At 30.3% G+C, this 12,503-nt stretch overlaps 1 protein-coding gene across 1 annotated transcript in view; it reads right to left on the bottom strand.

Moving 5' to 3' along the window:
* Nucleotides 1-12,503, bottom strand: part of LOC147067370 (protein Skeletor, isoforms D/E-like) — a 91,675-nt gene that overhangs the window by 35,376 nt on the left and 43,796 nt on the right. The window contains exons 5-6 of the mRNA XM_085954271.1: nucleotides 10,620-10,747; nucleotides 9,780-9,911 (exon numbers count right to left, since the gene is read on the bottom strand). Coding sequence (XP_085810397.1) covers nucleotides 9,780-9,911; nucleotides 10,620-10,747 — 260 coding nt within the window. The remainder of the gene's footprint in view (nucleotides 1-9,779; nucleotides 9,912-10,619; nucleotides 10,748-12,503) is intronic.

Here is a 12,503-nt window from a genome sequence, read left to right on the forward strand (position 1 = left end):
TATAGAGATTTGACAAAATCACCCTTCTGCAATGTAGTAAGAGTTCAGTTTAAGCACATACAATATGTATTCATAACAATTCTCTTTAAAGAATATCCCATAAAATTTAATTATTTTCTTATATTTTAAAATATTAAAGAATGAATAAAATTGACGTAGGTATACAAATTATGCCAGTTTACAAAATAAATTGACCATTATTACACAGTACTAATTAATTTTCCATTACTTACATGGATATTTTTAAAAATATGGAATGAACACAAATATATTGTAGGAATTTGGTTTTTCAGACACTTCGTCCTTAATAGATCAATCAATATCTAAAATATCTACATTGTTATAATTACATGTCATGTTTTTCTTTATTATACCATAATGTTACTATTTAATGATGGATGTTATTTTTTAATTCAATTTTAAAAAGTGGTTTTGCAACTAATACCTTTTCTCACAGTCTTTAATTATTTTCTCCTAGTTTATACCCATATAAACAAATTTTGGGTAGAATTTAGTATCTGTGCACCAATTAAATTAACATATCAGAAAAGTTCTATCTTCACATTTTATAGTTATTTTAATGTAGATAGTTACTTATGTATTTTTTTTTTATTTTAGACAATATATTATTTACTAGAACTATAGGTATAAGACCCAAAGTACCCAACGAATACCGCAATAATATGTAGTAATCAATGATGGTCGATACTGGCGTATGATAGAAATTTAAAAAAAAAAACGGAGTTTGGAATTAAAGTGTTACTCCGTATATGACCGACAAATAAGTCGGCATTAAAAATGCATAATTAGTATCCACTGCAACCTTAAAAAATGTGATAATGTCACCATGGCCCCCACAAGGGGGGGATGACAGGGCTCTAGCCTGGGGGTCCAGACTTAGGAGGGGCCCGGCGTGGCGGGTCGATCACTTAAGCGAGATAAACATACACTACAAATTCACGCTAATCGTAAAAAAGTTGCCTGCGGCGCTATTTCACAAGTGGAGTCTTATTTTATAATTATTTTTAGTGTGTTTCCTGGCTAATAAAAACGACTATTTTATCCAATACGGCGAAAGGCCGCATGTTACTTGGCTATCACAAAAGGGGGTCGCGATCATTGCTTCATAATATGATACCGTTCTGACAATTGAAGTTGATTAATTTAAAAATGCCAAAAATCTCGAAAAACCCTTTATTTTACACAGAACCCTGCAGAATACCATTTGGGGATCACTATTGTATTAGTAGAAAATTACACGGGTCTTAACCTTAGCGATAGGTAGGGGGGCCCGCCAAACATCTAGGCCTGGGGGCCCGCTTCAGGACATGGGGGCCATGAATGTCACTTACTAAAAGCCGATTATGTGGCGAGTGGCTTTTAACATTATTTGAAAGTTTTGTTTAGAATTTTATGATCAAATGACTTAATTAAGTAAATTACTATTTTTTATCTTTTTAAAACAAGCTATTGATAATACTGACAATTAATTATTCCTAAGTTGGATTTATAAGACATAATATATGTTTCTAGGGTTGTTCTAATATATTATGTTATAATTCGTTACATTCTTAAATCGTGCATATTATTTATTATTTAAAAACAATTTCGTTTAAAAAATAAATATCTAAGTACCTAGTTAGTTTTTATACTTACTTACATACTTAAGTACGGAGCATAGATCGATCCTAAGCGAGATATTTTTAATATTATGCTATTTGCATTGACACTGCATGTTTGCACTGGCAGAGTTGCACGATGAATTTTCCATTCGGATAAAACAGCATCATTCTCTTCAATTGCTCAACCTATTAAGTCCATACTCTGACTCCAAAAATAAATTGAAAAACAATATGTGTATTTGCTAGACCCAGGATTCGAACCTGGGACCCACGATATTATAAACTGACTCTTAAGCCGCTCGGCCACCGTGGGCGTTACAATATTTAATATTTTAATACATTTCCCCTCAAATATTTATACGTTCATAGAAATAAATATAAGAAAATCACAAAAGGAGTGTACGTGTCAAGAAATGACAATTTGATGATAAATCAATTCCTCTCAGGTGTGCAGTTTTTATTTCTTTTCCCACGGCACGGTCAAGTAAGTGAATGAAATTTCAGTTTTCATGGCCACATAAATCTATAAATAATATAAAATTCAATTTCGACCGAGACGTGTTCGATTATGCAACACAAAAGAGATTTTTTACTTACTACTAAATCGACGGTGATATTTCACGTCTACTGGGTCAGGCGAAAAAACAGAGTTTTATACGATTGCTTTATCCAGTGATTGATTGCTAAGAGGTTTTTTTTATTAAATTAAATATATATATTAAATATAGAGGACACATAAAATAGTTAAAGATAATACATACGACTGTGTTGTCTACTAAAAATAACCTACAGAGTGTTTTTTTTTAATATCTAAGACTGACAGTGCAAGATAAAATAAATTAATGAGAAGATTTAGAACGCTTTTGATTAGTCAGACCATTTTAGCAAAATGATGAAAACTTAGATCAATCGTTGTCAAAAATATGTATGTAAGTAGTGATCATTCGATTTTCTTATTTAATTGAATTTCAAAACGATATTAATTAATCATATTACAACAATTTTACCACTTTTAAGATTATCTGAAAGTCTGAAATAATTACCCGAAACTATTTCAATGTGCAAAAATTTTCGCCCCCTATAAACAAACCTGTTTGTAAACCATACCAGATGAGTGGTAATATTTTTCTACATAGATAATTTTGAAAACATTTCTGAGAAAGTAATATATAACCAATACAAAAATCTTTTTTTTAAATACGACACCGAGCAGGAATCGAACCTACGTCTCTTGGAATTACATCGACTACAATGCCATAGGTATCATATCTAATTGCAACAAAATTTAACTAATGGCTCTTACAACACACTCTGAAGTGCTTTCCAAATTGAGTTACTATTGGCAATCGGCTTTTTTTTAAATCAAAGTAGGTAATAATTACTTTAATTACTAACCAACATCACGGATTTGTGAATTATTCGTTGAATAAATTAAATAGTATTATTTTACAATGTTTTTATTAGCTCGTATTCTTGTTTGTCCCGTACAGATTTTTTCTTGTTTGTCCAAGATTTTTAACTAACTTCTCGACTAGCTAGACATTTGAAACTTTTAGAATATATCAGAACACGACGGGAATGCATTTTTTTTAATACTTTTGGGCATCTTTAAGCAGAATTGAATTCATTTTCAGTTCATTCTGTTTTGTATGTTTCGGAAAAGATTCGTTAAAAGTAATATTTACTACTCACTATTATTGGTTGCTAAGTGGGTCCTAGCAAATAAATTATTAATATATACGTGCGTTACTATGGAAATCAATATGAAATGTCAAAATGACATTTCAGCATTCTATATTTATTAATACATAGGATTATCAAGTTTAATATGATTCAACAGAAAATTTGAAAACGTGGTATATAAAAAGTTCCTTTTATATTGTTATTATTTATTCTAAAATCACTAATAAATGGTATACTGTTTACATTTACCCATCTCGCAAACATGAAAATATTTACATTCATAGATATATTGACGGATTGGTTTGGCGGGACACATGGAGAAATACTGGTAGACAGACCAGTTCCAAATATAAAATTTCTTAATAAACAGTTTAATTACAAATCATCGAATCAAACACAAAATTTATATACTCGTATAGATTCTTCATTATTAAAACAAGTCCCTGTTAAATTAACAAATATTAATATGTATCAGAATATTGTTTAAAAAATGTAACCAAGCCTCACCGAATCAATTCTTTCGATTTATTTTTTTACGTATTATATTATTAATTTTTGCGTACTGAAAAAATATTCCTAAAATAAAACTGCCGGGGGAGAGCTCGCTCTCGTTTCTTATGATTTACTCACACTCGTCAAAAATCCGAAGTGTACGATGTTCATTATAATATTAATATCATCTTCAACTATCCATAATATGAATAATATATTTAAATACCTGACTTACCTACCTAGAGATTAAAATATTTCAGCGTCTCTTTGAAATTCAACAATATTTTCAATTTCATTTCATTGCTATTATATAAACAACCGTTAATGTTTTCAAGACGTGTTTTTTGTAAGAGATTAAAGATGGCAGTTCGTTATAGAACGTGTTTAGAGCAGAGTTGTTGATCCGACATATAAAATGTATTATTGCACGACGTGACCTTGCTAGAATAATTAAGCTAAACTATTAGTTTTGTTTATTATAATATTATTAGAGTTCTATCAGATGCTAAAGGATGTAAGTCATTGCATCCATTATACTGACTTAAATCGTTTTTGCACAATATATTCACGTATGTGATACAGGTATGACGGATACATAATTTAAATTTAAACAAATATAACCTTTCATACAGAGATACTTATGCGTATTAAGTAAACTCAATAACGCCATATCTGTATCGCAGTAGCAAAGAGTGGAAGTAGGCTGTTAAGATCCGCCTAAATAGTGCACATTAAACTTTGTTAGTTATACGTATTTAGACTACAATTTACAGATGGTGTTGATTAGTTTTTAATAATCAATTATTATTATTATTATATTACAATTATATTATTAACCTAACCTAACCTAACCTAACCTAACTAAACCATAATACTTTTAGTTTATTTTGGGCGATACGACAATATTGTGCACACTTTTTCATTCATACTTATTTGTTTTCGTTAGATTAAGAATACATATTACACAAATATTATTAGTGTTGGTTCATTTTTTTTTTAATTCATTAAGCCCTGCCTTAACGAAACTATAATAGATAAAAAATATTATTCTATTATACAATATCCAAAGTTATGTATGATTTAATTGTTTATTTTTAGATATTTTATAGATCGACGAGTATTTTTTTAATATTATGGCTTGGGCTTCGCAGGGTTTAATTGAATTTTAAAAACTCACCAACGCCATCTGTAAATTGTAGTCTTATTGCAATGAAAACAAATACGTACAACTCACAAAGTTTAATGTGCGTTATGTATGGCGTATGTTAACAGCCTACCTCCACTGCTGTATCGGATATGTGAATCCTCCGTGTGAAACCACTCTTAGGTGTTGTATGAATGATCAACGTAATAACTTACACGCCCTAACATCTGATTCTTTAGCTTCAACAATATCATGAAGTTTCTAATATTCCCGCAGTTATGCTAATTTAATTATATTAATTTTGTAGCATTCATATAAATAAAATCTTCCAATTACGAGTACAGTTTTAATTATTTTATCAATACGTACTGTAAAGTAGAATAAATTACAATAAGTATTTACGTTTTGGAGACAAAAATTAAGCTAAAAGGTGTATTAAAAAACTGAAATTTGTATTATTTGTAAAAAAAAAATTACCTTATTAAAATACCTATTTATTAACAAAATCTAATTATTTTATATCGTTTAACAGATAGTAATAACTAGTATTTATTTTATTTGAAAAATGTATATTATAAGTAGGTACATCCGAAAATAAAAATGATGACAAAACCGGAAAAATATTACAGGAAGCTTAAAATAGTAATAATTATTATACTCTTACCGTTTTATACGATAATGACGAACAGAATTCAAAATAACATTGTATTTATAGTGATTTTAGTAGGAAGGGTGTTGTTCTCCCGAGGTGCAGAACTAACCTGCCATTGGTAATCGCAATTGGGAGGACAATAACTCTGTTCAACCAAATCACTTCGGATATTCCACCTGCATGACGATGGGGTTTTGGTAGGCATTGTTTTATAAATTCTTAAAATGGGGTCTGCTTAGCTCATTCGGTGTACTTTCTTGTATCTAATTTATAAATATTGTTGTGTTTAAACTTTTCTACTGTTTAATAACTTAATACTGATCTATTTATTTTTTATATAATACTGTTTTAATAATATTTCTTTGTTTATAAATGTCACGTTGTGAACGTCTTAAATTAATAATTTGTAATGTTCACTATAATGTAAAAATATATATATATTGAATTTGAACGATATACATCGATGAAAAAATCAAGAACATCTCCCTTATACACCTAATTGATTTAATAAAGTTAGCTGGTTAAAAGTTTATCTTATTATTACATTATTGTAAAACAATATACGAGGGTGGGTCAATAATTCCTTAGAAAAAAGCATTAAAACAGGTTTTATTTTTGTATTTTTTTTTTATTTCTCAACATAATTTCCTTGGAGCTCAATACACTTGGTTAGACGTTTCTCAATTTTTTTTAAACCGTCAGAAAAATAAGTTTTCGGAAGGTCCTCAAAATAAGCATTTGTCCGATCGATGACTTCTTCATTTGAAAAAAAACGTTGTCCACTTAGCCATTTTTTTAAGTTTGGGAAAAGGAAAAAGTCACTGGGGGCTAAATCTGGCGAATACGGTGGGTGGTCGACCAATTCGAACTTCAATTCTTCAATTTTAGCCATTGATCGTAAACATGTGTGAACACGGGCATTGTCCTGATGAAAGAGGATTTTTTTCCTGTTTAAATGAGGCCGTTTTTCTTCAATTTTGTTTTTTAGCTGGTCCAATAAAGATGCATAATAATCCCCTGTTATTGTTTTTCCTTTTTCCAAATAGTCAACGAAAATAATTTCACGTGCATCCCAAAATACAGTAGCCATAACCTTACCAGCTGATTTTACGGTTTTCGCCTTCTTTGGACATGGTTTGCCTTCGCAATCCACTGCTTTGACTGTTCTTTCGTCTCGGGAGTATAGTGGTGTATCCATGTTTCATCTACAGTCACAAAGCGACGAAAAAAATTCATCCGGATTGCGTTGCATGAGCGACAACAGGGCTTTAGAGGCCACCACCCTACTGCGTTTATTGTCGACTGTGAGCAAACGCGGCACCCATCTTGCAAAAATATTTTTCATGCCCAATTTGTCATGTAAAATAGAAATGACGCTACCTTTTGAGATCCCTGTAACCTCAATTATCTCACTCAACTTTAATCTTCGGTCACTTAACACCATATCGTGGATTTTATTGATCATTTCTGGTGTAGTCACCTCTACAGGACGTCCTGAGCGTGGTTCATCCTTTGTTGATGTACGACCACGTTTAAATTCATTTAACCAGTTATAAATAGTTGCAAGTGAAGGAGCAGATATGCCGTGAACTAAATCCAACTCATTTTTTATTTCCTTTGCTGTTAACCCTTTTATATTAAAATGTTTAATAAAAACTCTAAACTCAATTTTCTCCATTTTCCATTTTTCCATTTTCCACAAGCAATTTTTTTTTTAAATGTACGAGAAACGCACAACAACCCGACCAATCTGATTGAAACTTCGCAGCATACTGAATCGGTAGTGCCGCTGCATGAAAACAAACCGCTTGCAGTACTAGTCGCGCCACCTGTCGGCTTTTCTAAGGACTTATTGACCCACCCTCGTATAATAATAAATTACATATGTATATATTATTTCCGGCCATATCAGATCCAAATAGGATCATAATATGGGCCTCCATAGAGTGGAAGTTTGTATTAACAGATTTTGTTTGTACGAGAAATGGAAACTGGAACAACTGTCTAAAATTAATTAAGTTTATATTATATCCAACGAATTTATTAATAAAAAATGAACGTCACTTTTTACGACTATGAATTACTTTGGTTTATTATAATTAATTAATTACAGAATATGATTATAGTTTACATGTTCACTTACAGGTTTAAATTATAATCCCGAAAATCAAAACCCCAACATGACGTGTCAAAATCCCTACATCGGCATTTTAGGGAATGGGACAACTGAACGCCAGGACAATTGGACGCCGCACTGTCGTAGATACGTATACAGAACGTAGGCGAGGAATTTTAATCAGTTTCTATGTACTACTTAGTAGTTTTAATTCATTTTACTCTTAACATAATGTTTTTTTTATTGCGGATTGAGAATTACCATGCTTAAGGCTTTATATAAAAATAACAAACTCTTTTTTAGTTGGAACTTAAACATATACACGATTAAATCATAATATAGTATCCTAAATATAAATAATAATATAAAATATATTTTTAAAAGTACCTATAAGTACCTAACGTATATTTATTTTCGAATTTCGTGGCGTCCAGTTGTCCCGGCGCCAAATCGTCCTAGACTTGCATTTTGAGACTCATAACTAACCTATCGAAAAATGCATAGTTATATAATTCATACAAGTGCTTGCCTACTGAACTATTTAATTAAATCAATGAATTAAAATTTTCATCATAAAATACGCACATCAAATTTATGTAGTTTCGAAAAGATAAATAGTATGTTACATAGCACAGTATCTATATTATAATATGAGCGTGCTTATACATACTTAAGTATATCATAATTATAACCATTCGCGCAATATCTTAATTAACATCAATTTAATTGAACCTCCTTTTAAATAATAAAATCGGCAATTAAGTACATTTGGAATATTTTAATGGCTTTTAAGTTAAAGAGTTACTTCGTGTTACGTCTTATCCGTAGTACTTGATTTTCTCAAAAGATGCTGCACACTCTAGTAAGTAAGTGTGCTTGCAAGGTATTTTGATTCTCCGTAAAGTAACTGTAAGTGTTCGGATAACAACATTGTAAATTATTGTTCAAGAAGTGTAATAATCAGATGTTTCGGTAGAATAAAGTAAGTATAACACGATTATGATGATTTTATTAAAGCCAAAATTCATACACCAGTGGAGCACACAGCCTTTCTTTATGACATTATTTTAAGAAGTTAAAGTAAAAATATCAATTATTTACTAAAAACTTAATTTATCTACGTTATCCAATTAAATTTTTCTCCATATGAGATAATATGAAGCTTAAAACTTTTGATTGCAGTTTCTTAAGTAGAATCCAAAAAAAAAACAGAAATCATTGAATCAGTGAATTGACGCCGTACCATTAAATTTATATTTATATTTGAGCATAAATTATATATTGTATACTAAGTAATATAATATACTTGAGATGTTATACCCCGTTTATATAGATTTATATTATATATTGTATTATATTATGCATTTACTCATCGCGGCCATAACGTATTATCGTGCAAATTGCAAGATTGAAGACAAGTATCAAAAAAGTTCAGAACCTTCTGAATTGTTACGCGACAATTGGACTGTGCGATATTTGCGTGTGTGCATTAGAACGATAGTGGCAAACCTGCCAGTAAAAAACAAACTACATCGCGCAGAGAGTCAGTTTGAGGTTAACCGATGTTCACGATCTGTCAAATACTACGCTTCCTCTTTAAGAATAAGTAAACACTTATTATCGCGATAGTTTAAAATACACAATATTAGTGTAAGTAAATCCATGCACGTATACAGGTGATATAAGGCGAAGATGGACGTTCCAATCAATACCAGATACGAAACGACAAACACAAGAGATGACAAAGATGGACTCGATGTCAAAAATATCACAATAATTGATTTGATAATTGATTGATCTTCCAGTCTATGACTAGCCTAATATTAAATAGTACATAATAGGTATATACAATAGTACGTTTATACTCTTTGGGTCGACTTATTATAATTGCATCATTATTTTCAAATAAGTCGATCATTATATTGTACTCGTATTTATTTTATTTATTATTATTTCCAGTTTGATTTGTTTAAAGTTGTAATACCAACATACATTTTTTTTTTTTTAATTGTACAAATATATTATAAGTGCTTCAATGTAATAAATTGTGCAAAGTTTTCATAATCTTACCTGTGGACTGACTCCCAGCATTTTCAGCGAAGGGGGAACATTGGTGATTTCAGGAATACGAATGTGGCCGAAATCCACGGTGAAGGCTTCACACCACACTCCAAAGTGGCCAATGTCGAACACTGTCAGGTCCTGGTAAAAGATTTTTTAGCGTTACTCACATTTTTTATCAAAGCTTAAATAATATAAATGATCAGTAGTTACTAGAGTTTGCAATACTGCTTGCATTCAGGATTAGATTTTATATATATATATATGTTCAGAAAACGATATGACTTCAACAACAATATGTCATGGAATTATGCTCTCAAAAAAAAGATAAACCTACATAATTCTAAAATATCGTATGTATTATATACTGTGACCATTCGTTCATTAATTTACAGCATAGTCTTTAATTTTTATTAAACAACCTACATTTGTTCTTTAGTTGGAAACTCATATGTTACTTCACTTGTAAGAAAGGCCCAATCAGCGATTGAATATGAGATAACTTTTAACATGCAATTCGCACTGGTTAATAGCAGAGTAGTAGGACGTTATTGTCCATTGTGAAAAAAATACAATAGCCAGTAGAACTATTAATAGTTGATTATCGAATTTTGTTGAAATACTAAACTTTTTCGTATTATTGTTGTATACAAATACTGCATCTATTTACTTAATTTAATCTAAGGCCCCAATATACGATTCATTTTTTTTTACTAGTTTTTGTCTAATTCCAAATACTAATCTCGGAAACCTCGCAATAAATATTTCAACCGGTATTACAATGATTAGTGTATAAATACTTAGTATCATTTTGATATTTTCAGTCTATTTTAGATATTTCAAAGTTACCTGCGGTAAAGTCAAGACAATGGTCTTGTGATCGTACAGTCTGAGCGGAACCTCTTTTCCATTTTCATCAGGAATCCTGATTCCTTGCGGTGATGGTTTATCTCCTCGCCCGACCCAAAACTTGGCATCTAAATAGAGGAGAAAAAAACATTAAAATTTATTTCAATAATAAATCATTCATATAAACTTACAATACCTACATTTCCGTTATAATATGAGATACTTTATTGGAGGGTTAGGTTACGTAAAATGTTTCACAGTGACACAATTCGCCGTGAGTTTTCCATCGGAAAGATATGACCGTATACTATATGGTCTCCAATTTTATTAGATTTAATATGAACATTAATTCAATTTTCATAGTTGTGATTTTGCCAAAATTCATGAATTCAAGAATGAATACTTAACCTAACAAATAATCCAGTATATCGGATATTTTCAAAATTTGTTTGCTGCTGACTTCCTGTAAAGTATAAACCGACAAGAATCGTGTTTTATTTAGACATGAATTTGATGTCAGTACTATATGAGTACGACCCAAAGAGGTTAGGTGGTCTTTAATATAAGGCCATATGTTTCCGATACAACATTTCACGGTGAAGTGTGATACGGCGAACTGCATACGTATAAGTTTCCGGACACGTTATTGAAGATACAAAAAGATGAAACTATGTAAGTTTCCGATCAGAATTTGATCTATAATTATAGCAATACATAATATTATTGACTTTTTGTATTATAACGCATTCCGAAACTTTTTTTAAATATTCGATTATATTATACCTACGTGCAGATACGGTCTTCTAGACGTATTTTTATCCCAGGTATGTTGGTTAATTAAATGAATTTACTATGTAAAATTATATGCAGTTAATTTAATTATTGGCTCCAATAATCCTATTATCAGCCTCATTATCATGGAATAAGGTCTTTTTTACATTTTCTTTGTTTCTCATTTATCTTTCAACATACGCCTAAAATTAAAAATCATGTAATTATAAATTTGATGTCAATTATTTTACGTAGGTAATTATTATCAAACTAGGCTTCCGTGATTCCATATTATTTCAGCAGACGAAAACATTCACATTATCAGAGATTACTATGTAATGTTTTTAGCTGCAACTAACTCATAAATACTATCATTTCAGTCGTATTCAGAAACAGTTCGATCTCGTTCGATGCTCAAAACTTCGTCAAAAATTCAGTTTAAAATTTTCTCATACAACAACTTTTTTGCGTGCGAATTTTCTATCAGACGAACATGTTTTGTGAAGATTTCTCATGCTGATTAACAATGCTGAGCTAAACTATTACAATTTTAACATTTTCCGTTTCCTTTTGGTTAATTGTAAATTAAATTTGATATGTTTACCTATCTACGATGAGAAAATGTTATCATTTTACTGCTTTAATTATGAAATTAGTCAGTGATTATTTATACTGAGTGACCCAAAATTTACTTTGATACATATTATTTCAAGTATAATATCATTTGATATGTGAGCTTAAAAACATCTTATTTAATTAACACTTGTAAGTATTATAAATTTAAATGCACTCATCGAAAAATACTATGTTTCATTATAACAGTAGAATTGAAGGTATTCTCAACATGTTTCTTATAGTGACACCACATTTATATTAAGTACTTTCGTCATTACAGTACTGCTCAAAACATACAAAATTTATTATATAACTTTTACATACTTAAATATAAACCATTGATGAGAGAGATATAAATAATTTATCATTTTTGTGATAAATTATCATGACTAGGAAATGCATGTAAACTTTACAAAGCCCTATTTTTAATTGCAATAATTCTACCTGAGTGACTTAAAAAATTGTTTATGTTGAGAATCAGACAACAATATTGAATAA

This window comes from Rhyacophila brunnea, unplaced genomic scaffold (genome assembly GCF_057557595.1).
Source record: "Rhyacophila brunnea isolate RB1 unplaced genomic scaffold, BYU_Rbru_1.0 scaffold_4, whole genome shotgun sequence".
NCBI lineage: Eukaryota > Metazoa > Arthropoda > Insecta > Trichoptera > Rhyacophilidae > Rhyacophila > Rhyacophila brunnea.